The 14,966-nt window shown below is 42.2% G+C and overlaps 1 protein-coding gene across 2 annotated transcripts in view; it reads left to right on the top strand.

Annotated features, from left to right (window-relative positions):
- septin15 (septin 15) overlaps positions 1-14,943 on the top strand; it is a 47,958-nt gene extending 33,015 nt beyond the window's left edge. For both annotated transcript variants that reach the window (XM_072664132.1, XM_072664131.1), the window contains exons 8-13: positions 819-915; positions 7,444-7,495; positions 7,610-7,735; positions 7,952-8,087; positions 8,663-8,808; positions 10,390-14,943. In XM_072664132.1, the coding sequence (XP_072520233.1) occupies positions 819-915; positions 7,444-7,495; positions 7,610-7,735; positions 7,952-8,087; positions 8,663-8,808; positions 10,390-10,429 (597 nt within the window). In that variant the 3' untranslated portion in view covers positions 10,430-14,943. The remainder of the gene's footprint in view (positions 1-818; positions 916-7,443; positions 7,496-7,609; positions 7,736-7,951; positions 8,088-8,662; positions 8,809-10,389) is intronic.
- Positions 14,944-14,966: the final 23 nt, after the last annotated feature.

Here is a 14,966-nt window from a genome sequence, read left to right as displayed (position 1 = left end):
TTATATAGAGTTAATTACAGGTAGACACTCTCACTGACCACTGCCTTTATGTTTATTTGGGTTTATTCTAATGTTATATAGAGCTAATTACAGGTAGACACTCTCACTGACCACTGACTTTATGTTTATTTGGGTTTATTCTAATGTTATATAGAGCTAATTACAGGTAGACACTCTCACTGACCACTGACTTTATGTTTATTTGAGTTTATTCTAATGTTATATAGAGTTAATTACAGGTAGACACTCTCACTGACCACTGACTTTAGATTTATTTGGGTTTATTCTAATGTTATATAGAGTTAATTACCAGTAGACACTCCATATAGTAATATTCTGGATAGTCCGAGAACATTTCCAAATAATGATCAGTATGTGAATTATTTGACAACACACACACACACACACACACACACATATATATATATAATGGTCAGTCAGTGCACAGAGCTGCTAAGCTGCTTCAAACTGGTCATTATTGATTAGGCAGGAGATGATACTGCTCTGATCTGCTTGCAGCTGATTGATTTTGAGCTCCAGAGATCAATACGTCCCGGTCACTGACACTGTCCACTCTGTGGACATTGTTTGTTTGTGTTTGTGCTTATATAGCTGTCTGTCCATCTCTAGGTACTTTCAGAATATCTGTGAGATGTGTATTTCACCCCCATTACCTGCTATGTGTGTGTGTGTGATCAGTAGGACCTCTCTGTAATTGCCTCTGCTCTGTTTGTGTGTGTGTGTGTGTGTGTGTCTGTGTGTGTCTGTGTGTGTCTGTGTGTGTGTGTGTGTGTGTGTGTGTGTGTGTGTGTGTATAGGAGCGGATGCCTCTGGCTGTGGTCGGCAGCAACGTGGTGGTGGAAGTGAATGGGAGGAAGGTCAGAGGGCGTCAGTACCCCTGGGGCGTGGCAGAAGGTACGTCCCTACACCAGCATGAGCTGTTTGGAGACTGTGTGCTTTGGACTATGCCATTTCAGGGGTGGGGGGGTGCACTGATGCTAGCAGCTGGACAGCAGTTCTGTGTACGAGTGCAATCAAAGCACACAAAGCCCCCTGACCCCCTCCCCTGCTCCCCTCAGTCGGAGTGTCTCTGAAAAAAGGGAGTACAAGTGCACCCTGGGTATTGTAGTTCTGTTAAAACTGCATAGGCGGCGGTCACCCCTCTTGCATCACCGTTGACTTGATGTTGTGTTGATGTTTTGCTTTTCTTTCTTGACCAAAGAATCCAACCCTCCCCACACACACACTCCACCCCACCACCACCCCGACCCCACCCCCACCCCCCCAAAGCTACTTTGCTTTTTTTTCAGTTTGACTCGTTCTTATGTGGTGGGTGAGTTCTTTTTTTCTTTCTTTCCTTCCTCAGTCGATCACGTCTCATTCTTTCTTTCTTTTTCTCTTGTTTTCTTTCTGTCTGTTCTTTTCCATGACTGACAGAGGGCATTTTTGGTAAACAAATACCATTTTCATTTTTATACTACCCCATCCCCTCCCTCTACACCCTCTCAAATCACTTAAAGCCCACCCCCTTACCCTCCCACCCCTCCTCCCCGTTCACTCTTTTCGTTGCTATGAGTTGTGCTGCTGGTTAAGGTGGTGCTCTGCCAAAATAGTCATGGAGAAACCTATAAGCAACACTGGCTGGTAGAAGTAGAGCGCTAGAAGGTCGCTCTCTAACTCCATGTTTATAGGTTCCTAATTATTACCCATGTCCCCAAGCAACCCCTCCTTACCCTTCAGAAGTGCATGCTTCACGTTCTCACATATTTGGTTCAAGCCCTTATTTTTGCGTTATGAAGATCCATTGACACGTGGGGTCGATAAATGTGGCAAGGCTTGCAGTAAAGTATGTTATATAGAGTTAATTATAGGTAGACACTCTCACTGACCACTGACTTTATGTTTATTGGGTTTATTCTAATGTTATATAGAGTTAATTATAGGTAGACACTCTCACTGACCACTGGCTTTATGTTTATTTGGGTTTATTCTAATGTTATATAGAGTTAATTACAGGTAGACACTGTCACTGATGTGAATGGTGCTTGGATATGGTTAAGGAGAAGGATACTCCTCAGTTCGGGATATGATAATACAGCATGGTGTATCGTATCACAGCGTATCGTGACTAGAGCGTTTGATTGGACAGTATTTCTTATTTAAAATACTATATTTAAGATTGTTCCATTCTCACCTTAAAAAAGCCATTCTGTGGAAAGGAAAGGCACCCTGTGTTTATTTCATTTCCAGTCAAAACCGCCGTTAAGTAGAACGTGTTCTTGTTCCCGTATTTCCTGTGTAGGTTAGATGTAAAGGTGAATGAAAACAGACATTTCAAAAACTAGAGTTTAAAGACTGGACCAGCCAGCCCCTCCATACTTGATGGCGATGGTCAAAAGCCGATCTGCACCAAGAGCCCTTCCAGCTTCAAGTACGGCTCGGCTCGACCCGCCATCCTTTAACCACAACAGCTGTGATTTCCACCTTAACCACCACTTTTAAATCCCGTTAGATGAACATAGATCATGGATTTTGTGATGAATGTCTCTCAGTGGCCGGACAAGGCCCGAAAACACCCCCTGCCTCGGTTCAGAGGCTGTACAGACCACAGTGGCGGTGCAGAAATCTGCGTTGACTCATCCTTAAGCCCTAAGAGCTTTTGGAGGTGTGGGGAAAGCTCCCTGCAGGGTTCACAACACACCCACCACCATGTTTAACAGATTTTAGTTTGTTTTTTACTTCTGTATCTCAGTTCAGTCAACAAAACATGCTGGGCTGAGCCGTAAATACATACTATATGCGGTGCAGCTCTGAAGAATTCTAATGTTTAGTCTGAGGTTCCTCCCCCTTAATCTGTTTACTGTTTATTTCCATCTGTCCTATCACATGAGGGGTGGAGGCCTTCCTAATCTCACACTCTAGACTATGTTCAACCTAAGTGAGTAATTTGTGCTTAATGGCTTAATGTTTTGGCTAGAAATGAAATAAATGAAGGGTGCTCTCTGACTTGCACAGGACTGTAGATCTCTCTTACGATCGTGATCATGCTTTTATTTATTTATTTATTTATTTATTTATTTTAATAGAACTCCACTCTCCTACAAACCGCATCAACATCCTTTTATATGTATACGCAAACCCGTAAAACATCCACTCGTCAGCTACAAGGTAGACGGCTTCTAGTATTAAAGGTGTTTGCTGCTGCTGTGCCATCCAAATGCGACCCCCCTTCAGTAGAACTACAAATTCCATGTTCCCTCATGGCCCTGTGATCCCTCCCCTGACCCGCCTCCTTCCGGCTCCATCAGTCTGGCTGGTTCCTCTCCGCTTGTCATCGCCACGCCATGTAACCCCACCATTCTTAGCTGTAGTAGTCAATCAGGGTCGCAGGTCTCCTGCTGGAGAGTCTTTGAGCTCCAAAGCCCCGCCCCTTCACCTGCTTCCTCACAGGTAGGTGGTTGTAGCGGATGGTTAATGCGGAGTGGTCGATCAGCACCCGTTTCTCCTCCTGGGTAAGGTGGTCCACATGGACAGGTTCTTGCTTTACAGCATGTTAGTTGCCGTATATAAGTAGGTGTTGTTGTAAAGGGGTAGGATGAGGCTTAACAGAGCCAGTGTAGGCGGAGCCTGCCCAACTTTTCATCTCATTATAGTACCAAAAAAAGAAAACACTAGCGGGTGCAGGAACGAGTGGGAGGGAATTGAGCTTAATGGATGGGAATGTTTAGGAATGTGTTCCTGGGTATTTACTTTGAATTTGTTTATTTTTAATCATTTAATTAATTATTCTAATCCAAGACATTTCTATCAGACTTTTTATAGAGAATTTTTCTGACAATTTTTTATATAGCATTTTTCAGACAAAGTGGCATTAAAATTTTGATGCAATTTGAAATTTGCTAGATTATGCAAAGTAAAAAATGTTAAATAAATAAAAATGTTAATAAAAAATTAAAAGTAAAAAAGTAAAGAAATAATAAAAAAATATATACAAGCAATGCAAATTAGATTGAAATTTGCTGGATTATACAAAGTAAAAAATGTTAAATAAATAAAAATGTTAATAAATAACATTTATATTAAATAAAAATTAGATTTAAAACTAAGATCACCAGTAATAAATTATAGAAATAAAATAAAGAAATAATAGTCAGAATATATATATTTTAATTATCAGTACTTTCCCTCTGTCAAATAGACTTTTACTTATTTGTAATGCTCTAGCAATACTGCTGCTGATTGGTTGACAAGCTGATCAGCTCACAGTCGACTTTTTTGCCATAATTAAAATAAATAAACCAAATTTTCCAAAATTCTATAAATAGAGTTTCTATGAACAGAGGTGTTTACAATCCTCAGTCTGCAAATAACTAAAAATAATGGCCCAAACAACAGTTTTGCACCCAAGCTTCATAGACCTCCATTTATTTGGAACTCTCTCATGAGCGCCCTCTAGTGTCTGATCAGCCCAGAAGTGCTCACTGAGTTTAAGTCCAAGTTCTCTGGCCATAAGCAGCACATCCACCTCAGCCTCCTGAAGGAAACGGCGTCTATGCTCTTTTCCAGAATTCCAGTCGAAGATTGAAAGCATTTGCTGTTTGTTTGTTTGTTTGTTTGTTTTTGTTGCTGTTTGTTTACCCAGTTAACGGTCCAGACTGCTGCTAACTAGCCCCTGATGTCTGTCTGACCGTTTAACCACGTGCCTGCGTTTCTCTGTGCTGAAAGCTGTTTAAACATTGACTCTGTGAACATCTGCGTTTGTTTGTTTACCTGTTAACCACCTGACCAGGACGGGGTTCTGTCTGCATTAGCTGGAAGTGCTAATAATGGTTTTCGGCTGTGTAAACTCTGGACGTCTGAAATGTTTGTCTGCTTTTAAAGAGGAGGAACTGTCGCTCTCGTTTTGTGTGATTTCATTAATGTATTAATTAATTAATTAATTAATTTTTAAAGCTTTGTGTTCAGTGTCTTCATCCGTTCGTCAAGTTTAACTGATAATTCCCCTTCAGTTAACGTCCTAAGAAAACCTTCAGCTCCAGTCTTACAAACATCACACTAACGTTTATAGCCTCAGTGTTTTAGAAATGTTTGCAGTTGTCACAGTACAGTTGACAAAACTACTGGAAATGCAAAAGACAGTTCCGAAATACAGCAAATGGAAAAGGCATTTCTTTCTGACCTTCTTCATTATATAACTCAAAATGCTCAAAATTTGAGTTATAGATAATCTTATCATTTCCACAAATCCTGTTTTGTGGAAATATTACCTATAACTCAAATAATATTTTTCACAAATACTATTTGAGTTATAGGTAATATTATAGTTTCCACAAATACTATTTGAGTTATGGGTAATATTATAGTTTCCACAAATACTATTTGAGTTATAGATAATAGTATAATTTCCACAAATACTATTTGAGTTATAGGTAATATTATAGTTTCCACAAATACTATTGAAGTTATAGGTAATATTATAGTTTCCACAAATACTATTTGAGTTATAGATAATAGTATAATTTCCACAAATATTATTTGAGTTATAGGTAATCTTATAGTTTCCACAAATACTATTGAAGTTATAGGTAATATTATAGTTTCCACAAATACTATTTGAGTTATAAGTAATATTATAATTTCCACAAATATTTGTAGAAATTATAATATTACCTATAACTCAAACACAATTTGGAAAAGGCTGATAGGAAATTCTGCTCGACATGGAAAAGGGCATATAGGACACATCATCAGTACTCCATATTTGGAAAAGGTATATGGGAAGTACTGCTGGACATGGAAAATACATATAGAAAATTCAGTACCATCTGGAAATTGGAAAAGGCTGTTAGGGAATACAACTGGATGTGAAAATTGGGAAATGTGATTAATTAGCAATAGAAAAAAACTATTGGGAAATATAAATGGAAAAACAACAGTCTGGGAAATTTGACTGAATATGCTGTTGGACATGGAAAAGGCTTGTAATTCTGTACCGTTGGAAATGGGGAAAGGCAGTTGGGAAGTACAATTGGGTGTGGGGAAAAAAGACAATTGGGAAATAAAATCAGGAATAAAATATTGGAAAATTAAAAACACTGGAAATTACTCTATATTTGGAGATGGTATATGAGGAGTACTGCTGGACATGGAAAATATGTATAGGAAATTCGGTACTATTTGGAAATGGGGAAAATACAGTTGGGAAATATAAATATGACTGAAATTGGGAAACTCATTTGGATAATATCTGTGGAAATTTGCCTTTTACACTTCCAGTTGTATGTTCAGCTGTATTGTGGCACAGAGCTGATGGCCAACATCCAGACTGAGACACAAGAGCTCCTTTGAAACTGAGCTGATTCTGGAGACGCTGTGTTTTCTTAGGGCAGCGCTGATCTGCATGAGACACATCAGTACTGAGGGAGCTTTACTTCCTGTGGGCAGCATGATATAACAAGCTGTATGACCAGACATGTCCAGTCCTGTCCTAACTGACCCTCAGACAGGCTATATCTGCTATACTGTGGCACCAACACACCTGAGCCAGGTAATCTTGAGTTACTGAGTCAGTGGTTACCTGGTTCAGGTAAGTGTGTGTGTGTGTGTGTGTGTGTGTGTGTGTGTGTGTGTGTGTGTGTGTGTGAATGCTGGTACCAGTTAAAATCCAGGCTGCTTGGAGATCCCTGAGGGCTGCTTAAGCTAGTATGCATGTTTTACACATGGACCGTATTATACAGAACTATCAGAACATTACACATACACTGTATGGACAAAAGTATTGGGACACCTGCTCATCATATAATCAGTCAAGGGAATTAAAAAGAGTTGATCCTGCTTCTGTTGGAGTAACTTTCTCTACTGTCAAGAGAAGAAGACTTTCTACTAGATTTTGGAGAAACATTGCTGTGAGGATTTGATTGCATTCAGCAACAAGATAATGAATGCAATCAATGAATGCACCTCATCATCCCCAACTCATCATCCCAAAAGTACTGGATGGAGTTCCACCATCCATCATTCCAGAGAACACAGCTCTTCCACTGCTCCACAGCTCAATGCTGGGGGGCTTTACCACCCTCTAGCCTACACCTGGCATTAGGAGGCAGCATGGTGCCAATATGTTAATGATGTCTATTTATCCAGAGGGTCCTATTCTATTGGCAGTACTTCTCTACTAGACAAGCTGTGTGTGTGTGTGTGTGTTTTGTATTTGCACATCTGTGTTAGCAGCAATGGGTGCTTGAACTTAAAGTAGCTGAATGTATTCATTAGAGAGGGGTGTCCACAAACATTTGGCCATGTAGTGTATGGAAGATCAGTGAAAGCACATGTTGGAAAGAGAAGCTGTATAGAGTACAGGGCTGTTCCTGCTTGCTCAGTCAGTGATGCTAAGCTAACAAGCTAATGTGTGTGTGTGTGTGTGTGTTTCTGTTGCTGTTTCAGTGGAGAATGGCGAGCACTGTGACTTTACTGTTCTGAGGAACATGCTCATCAGGTGAGACACACACACACACACACACACACACACACACACACACACACACAGCTGTCTACAAAGACAGATCCGTACCCGATCACGTTTCACACCAGACGCTCCACCTCTCCTCAGGACCCACATGCAGGACCTGAAGGATGTGACCAATAACGTCCACTATGAGAACTACCGTAGCAAGAAGCTGGCCGCTGTCACCTGCAACGGAGTGGACGCCAGCAAGAGCAAGGGTCAACTCACCAAGTACGCCCCCCTCTGACCATTCAGCCTATTGCAGCTCTCAGTGTTACGGAGCAGTGCAGTATCAGTAATACAGTAAAGCTGATGTTTGTTTTACTGTAGTTATAAGGACCCATATAAACCTTGTTTCTGCTTATTTTAGCTGTTAAAAATGATAAAGCAAATGTGGGTAGTGTGTGTGTGTGTTAGTGGTTTCTGATGGTGTGTATGATTTGTCAGGAGCCCCCTGGCTCAGATGGAGGAGGAGCGGAGAGAGCACGTGATGAAGATGAAGAAGATGGAGACAGAGATGGAGCAAGTGTTTGAGATGAAGGTCAAAGAGAAGAAACAAAAACTGAAGGACTCTGAAGCAGAGGTGTGTGTGTGTGTGTGTGTGTGTGTGTGTGTGTGTGTGTGTATGTGTGTGTGTGTGCGTGTGAAAGAGAGGGTGTGTTTTGTATATATTACAGTGCCTGTAAAAGTATTCACCCCCCTGGATATTCTCCTCTTTTATGGCTTTTAGAAATGGATTCATATATTATATAATTATTTAATCTATTTAGACAAATTAGACTTTTAATATTTCATCATATTCTTAATAGTAATAATAATAATCTACAAAGGTATTTGCATAACCCCCCCCCCCCCCCCCCCCCTTAAAAAGGACTGACCTAATTTACCAGAGGTGCAGCAGGCAGTTGGTACTGAGAATCGAACCCCACTCTCCCACATGGTGCGGTAGCTCACTGGCAGGTAGTGGTGTTATCTGTTGCTCCACACCGACCATTTTTTTACATAATTGATATAATAATTACTTTGTAGACCTTTGGTTTCTGGTGAGGGTGGGGAAAATACAGCAGAGCTATAAACAAGCTGTAAGAGCTGAAATGCAGTTGGTAATAATTAGTGTGTGTGTGTGTGTGTGTGTGTGTGTGTGTGTGTGTTCTGCAGCTGGAGCGACGGCATGAACAGATGAAGCGGAACCTGGAGGCGCAGTATAAAGAGCTGGAGGAGAAGAGGAGGCAGTTTGAGGAGGAGAAGGCCAACTGGGAGGTGCAGCAGCGCATTCTGGAGCAGCAGAAACTCGACGCCTCCAAGTGAGACACACACACACACACACACACACACACACACACACACACACACACACACACAGCTGGCCTAGGGATTTCTCTCACTGATGCCTTTATGTTTGTTTTCTTTCTTATCTTTTACTTCGTTACTTACTTCTTCTCTCTTCTCCTCTTCTTCTCTTCTTCTCCTCTCTTCTTCTCCTCTTCTTCTTCTCTCTTCTCCTCTTCTTCTCTCTTCTCCTCTTCTTCTTCTCTTTTCTCCTCTTCTCCTCTCTTCTCCTCTTCTTCTTCTCTTTTCTCCTCTTCTTCTCTTCTTCTCCTCATCTTCTCTTCTCCTCTTCTTTCTTCTCCTCTTCTTTCTTCTCCTCTTCTTCTTCTCTTTTCTCCTCTTCTTCTCTCTTCTCCTCTTCTTCTCTCTTCTTCTCTTCTTCTCCTCTTCTTTCTTCTCCTCTTCTTTCTTCTCCTCTTCTTCTTCTCTTTTCTCCTCTTCTCCTCTCTTCTCCTCGTCTTCTCTCTTCTTCTCTTCTTCTCCTCTTCTTTCTTCTCCTCTTCTTCTTTCTTCTCCTCTTCTTTCTTCTCCTCTTCTTCTTCTCTTTTCTCCTCTTCTTCTCTCTTCTTCTCTTCTTCTCTCTTCTTCTCTTCTTCTCCTCTTCTTCTCTTCTTCTCCTCTCTTCTCCTCTTCTCCTCTTCTTTCTTCTCCTCTCCTCTCTTCTCCTCTTCTCCTCTTCTTCTTCTCTCTTCTCCTCTTCTCCTCATCTTCTTCTCTTCTTCTCCTCTCTTCTTCTCCTCTTCTTCTTCTCTCTTCTCCTCTTCTCCTCTCTTCTCCTCTTCTTCTCCTCTTCTTCTCTTCTTCTCTCTTCTTCTCCTCTTCTTCTCTTCTTCTCTCTTCTTCTCTTCTTCTCCTCTTCTCCTCTCTTCTCCTCTTCTTCTCTTCTTCTCCTCTTCTTCTCTTCTTCTCCTCATCTTTTCTTCTCCTCTTCTTTCTTCTCTTCTCTTCTTCTTCTCCTCTTCTCCTCTTATCTCTTCTCTTCTCCACTCCTATCTTCTTCTCTTCTTCTTCTCTTCTTCTCCTCTTCTTCTCCTTTCTTCTCCTCTTCTTCTCCTTTCTTCTCCTCTTCTTTCTTCTCCTCTTCTCCTCTTATCTCTTCTCTTCTCCTCTCCTATCTTCTCTTCTTCTCCTCTTATCTCTTCTCCTCTTCTTCTCCTCTCTTCTTCTCCTCTCCTCTCTTCTTCTCTTCTCCTCTTCTATTCTTTTCTCTTATCCTCTCTTTTTCTTCTCTCTTCTCTCCTCCTCTTCTTCTCCACTCTTCTCTTAATACAGTTTTTCTAGCTAAAACTAACCCTGATTTTATCCTCATCAGTCAGTTAGAGAAATGAAGGCTGAGCAGTGTGTGTGAAAGCACTTTACAGAGTCTTTAGTAGGTTACTTTTGTTCATGTGGTTTTCCTACATGACGTTTCTGTGCTGAATACCAACCAAGTAAACACACACACACACACACACACACACACACTTGTCTTTCATTAAAACCCCACTCTCAACAGAAGCCGTCGTCTCGCTCTCAGCACTAATTTCCTTCTTCTCTCGGCTGGGTGTGTTTTTCAGGACCATGGAAAAGAACAAGAAGAAAGGGAAGATCTTTTAACGAGGCCGGAGTCCTTTCCTCCAGATCAACAACACACACTCCTTTTTACATCCCCTTTTGATGCTCGCATGATTTATGACCCCCTGGTTAAATACAAACACACACACACACACACACACACACACTCACTCTCTCTCACTGTCCCGTTTCCTTCCCACATTCCATTCTAACATTCCAGACAGGCGTTGGTCGTTCTTCAGCTCGGCAGTTTTTAGTTCAGCAGTTTTTGTACATACGTTTTTAAAAGCTTCAGTGTAACTACATTGTGCATAAACACACACACACACACTCACTCACACACACACTCCTGCTCTAGTTAATCAGTTTGCAGTGCCCTCTCGTGGACAGTGGCTGCTACTGCACTCCTGTCCTGAGCGCGTGTCTGTTAGACGCTCTCGTGACGAAGAGGTTAGTAAAACACGTCCCTCTGATGACTAATGGAAACAAGCATCCATCCGCTCTGTGATGACGCCTACTTTCAACCGTTTTCACACACACACACACACACATACACACACTCTCTCACACACACTGTAGCTCTAATCTGATTACAGGTGTTATGTAAGTGCTTTTTCAGAAAGGTTGCGCTCTCATGATTATGATTCATGAATCAGAAGGTTGAGGATGTGGCTGCGAAAGTGAGAAACAGGGTATCGTCTGATGGTCAAAGGCTGTAGTGACTTTACCCAACGGGGGCTGTGTGGGATTGACTGTGGTGTAATGGAATTGTGTACATGGTATATATTGAACGCCTTACGAGAGTTTGATGATGTTGCAGTGTCTCTGGTGTGTGTGTGTGTGTGTGTGTGTGTGTGTGTGTGTGTGTGTGTGTGTGTATTGTGTGTTTTAAGGGGGTCATAGATAGTGTCTGATGTCCCACCCTGTGTAACACATCTCTGTACAGCTAATGCACATCTGATTAAACTGTAATACTTTCATTTTGCCGGTCTAATAATAATGATAATGAACCCTTGCTGGATGATAATTTTTATGTATTCAGATATTAGTGTCCCTATAATGCATAGTGTTATGCAGCATCGGCATGGGTGTCCAGATGTCTTCAATGATAACAGTGATGACTGATGTGGATGGTCATGATAATTATGGTAATGTTGATACGTCTGTAATGGTTCCATAAATGCCCCCCCCCCCCATTTATTTCTCTTGACTTTTACTCTGTGCCCCTATTGACCTTTGGCACCCTCGTGACCCTATTACTATTATGGACGAGACGTCTCCTCCAGGTTGTTCTCACTGGAAGATTGCTGGTCTCTAGGTACCATGCCAAGAAAGTAGTGAGATCTTGTCGGTGAGCTAGTCTGAAGAACAGAGCTCGGTTCCTCCAGGTTTCTCCTGGACGCCCCCCAGTCCAGCCAGCACAGCGTGGAGGATGTGTTCACCTCCATCAGCAGCAGCAGCAGCAGCAGCAGCTCACCTGATTTACCATCATTAAGCCCTGATTTACCACCAAACCACCAAACCTCCAGCACTTCTTTCTGGTCATTGTGGTGATTACATAATATACTATAAATAATCAAATTAATTAATTTATAGTAATTACTGTTAAATTACCTGCCTTGAGATCAACAAGTTAATTAGGCATCCTGGATATTAATGCTTCATAATTCTGGACTCTTCTTACATTCTATCTAACTGATCTGATCCTGGATCAGCAGTCTGTCTGTGAGACTGGAGGAAGCGTCCGTCCCACTCACTGAAAGCTGCTCTGACCCCCTCTCTCAGTGTCCCACTCAGTGCAGGTTTAAGCTCCTTTTGTTTCTGTGAGGCTCGCTAACAGCTAACAGCTAACCGGCTCTAAGATTAGACTAAAACTGGCCACACACACTCACACACATACTCTGAAAGCCACACACATTTAGCCACTAACATCAGCTCTTAACACAACCAAGAGCTAACACACACACACATACACACACCCACACACACTTGTCCACTATGCAAGCTCAAACTCATGCGTTCTTCCGGCTGTGATGTAGAGTCAGTACAGCCACTGCTCAGATCTCAGTAGAGCAGAGCTCCGAGTCAAGCTTTTACTCTTTATTGTTCTCAAGACTTTCCCTGACCATTCCCAAACCTTCCACTGACCATTCCCAAACCTTTCCATAACCATTACCACACTTTCCCAAATAATTCCCAAACCTTCCACTAAACCAGGCCTGGGCAACAGGGGCTGGAGTCCAGCACAGTTAGCTGATTTCCCTGCTGTCCCAGACCTACTAAACCTGCCAATTAACAGGTGAGCTGAATAATTACAGGTGTGTTTGAGCAGGAAGAGCACAAAACCGTGCAGGAATCCACCCCTCCAGGACCGGATTTGCCCACCCCACCCCTTTCCCTATCCTTCCCTAAATCTACCTCTATCCACTCTCAAGCATTTTCAAAACCCTTACCAGACCTTTCCCTAAGCTTTCCTTAGCCTTCCCTAAATCTGCCTCTAACCGTTCCCAAAACTGAGGACCTTAAACTTTTCCCTAACCTTTCCCAAAGATTTCTTTAATCATTCCCAAACTGTTCTCCCAGCCTTTGTTCTAACTATTCCCAAACTGTTCACCCAGCCTTGCTCTGACTATTCCCAAACTGTTCTCCCAACCTTGCTTTAACTATTCCCAAACTGTTCTCCCAGCCTTTGTTCTAACTATTCCCAAACTGTTCACCCAGCCTTGCTCTGACTATTCCCAAACTATTCTCCCAGCCTTTGTTCTAACTATTCCCAAACTGTTCTCCCAGCCTCGCTCTAACTATTCCCAAACTGTTCTCCCAGCCTTTGTTCTAATTATTCCCAAACTGTTCTCCCAGCCTTTCTCTGACTATTCCCAAACTGTTCTCTCAACCTTGCTTTAACTATTCCCAAACTGTTCTCCCAACCTTGCTCTGACTATTCCCAAACTGTTCTCCCAACCTTGCTCTAACTATTCCCAAACTGTTCTCCCAGCCTTGCTCTATTTATTCCCAAACTGTTCTCCCAGCCTTGCTCTGACTATTCCCAAACTGTTCTCCCAACCTTGCTCTAACTATTCCCAAACTGTTCTCCCAGCCTTGCTCTGACTATTCCCAAACTGTTCTCCCAGCCTTGCTCTAACTATTCCCAAACTGTTCTCCCAACCTTGCTCTAACTATTCCCAAACTGTTCTCCCAGCCTTGCTCTGACTATTCCCAAACTGTTCTCCCAGCCTTGCTCTGACTATTCCCAAACTGTTCTCCCAGCCTTTGTTCTAACTATTCCCAAACTGTTCACCTAGCCCTGCTCTAACTATTCCCAAACTGTTTTCTCAGCCTTTGTTCTAACTATTCCCAAACTGTTCACCCAGCCTTGCTCTGACTATTCCCAAACTGTTCTCCCAACCTTGCTTTAACTATTCCCAAACTGTTCTCCCAGCCTTTGTTCTAACTATTCCCAAACTGTTCACCCAGCCTTGCTCTGACTATTCCCAAACTATTCTCCCAGCCTTTGTTCTAACTATTCCCAAACTGTTCTCCCAGCCTCGCTCTAACTATTCCCAAACTGTTCTCCCAGCCTTTGTTCTAATTATTCCCAAACTGTTCTCCCAGCCTTTCTCTGACTATTCCCAAACTGTTCTCTCAACCTTGCTTTAACTATTCCCAAACTGTTCTCCCAACCTTGCTCTGACTATTCCCAAACTGTTCTCCCAACCTTGCTCTAACTATTCCCAAACTGTTCTCCCAGCCTTGCTCTATTTATTCCCAAACTGTTCTCCCAGCCTTGCTCTGACTATTCCCAAACTGTTCTCCCAACCTTGCTCTAACTATTCCCAAACTGTTCTCCCAGCCTTGCTCTGACTATTCCCAAACTGTTCTCCCAGCCTTGCTCTAACTATTCCCAAACTGTTCTCCCAACCTTGCTCTAACTATTCCCAAACTGTTCTCCCAGCCTTGCTCTGACTATTCCCAAACTGTTCTCCCAGCCTTGCTCTGACTATTCCCAAACTGTTCTCCCAGCCTTTGTTCTAACTATTCCCAAACTGTTCACCTAGCCCTGCTCTAACTATTCCCAAACTGTTTTCTCAGCCTTTGTTCTAACTATTCCCAAACTGTTCACCCAGCCTTGCTCTAACTATTCCCAAACTGTTCTCCCAGCCTTTGTTCTAACTATTCCCAAACTGTTCACCCAGCCTTGCTCTAACTATTCCCAAACTGTTTTCTCAGCCTTGCTTTAACTATTCCCAAACTGTTCTCCCAACCTTGCTCTAACTATTCCCAAACTGTTGTCCCAAAAAATCCCTTAACATTCCTCAACCATATGACTCCCAAAACCATTCCCAACCCTTTCTTTTACAATTCCCAACCATTACACCTTCATAACGCTAGAGCCCGGAACCCAGCCCCACTCCTAATGTGTGTTTTCTGTTTTTTTAACTGGTTTTGATATGTACGCTTTTCAGTCTATTGCTTTCGGTCTTCATTTTATGATGGTCTCTCTTCTGTCTACCTAACTGTACATTATTCCAATTAAAGATGAAATGGGTTACTCATCATCCTCATCATCTCGGCTGGCTGC

Source organism: Salminus brasiliensis, chromosome 19 (assembly GCF_030463535.1).
Source record: "Salminus brasiliensis chromosome 19, fSalBra1.hap2, whole genome shotgun sequence".
Taxonomy (NCBI): domain Eukaryota; kingdom Metazoa; phylum Chordata; class Actinopteri; order Characiformes; family Bryconidae; genus Salminus; species Salminus brasiliensis.
This window is presented reverse-complemented; position numbering and strand designations above follow the sequence as displayed.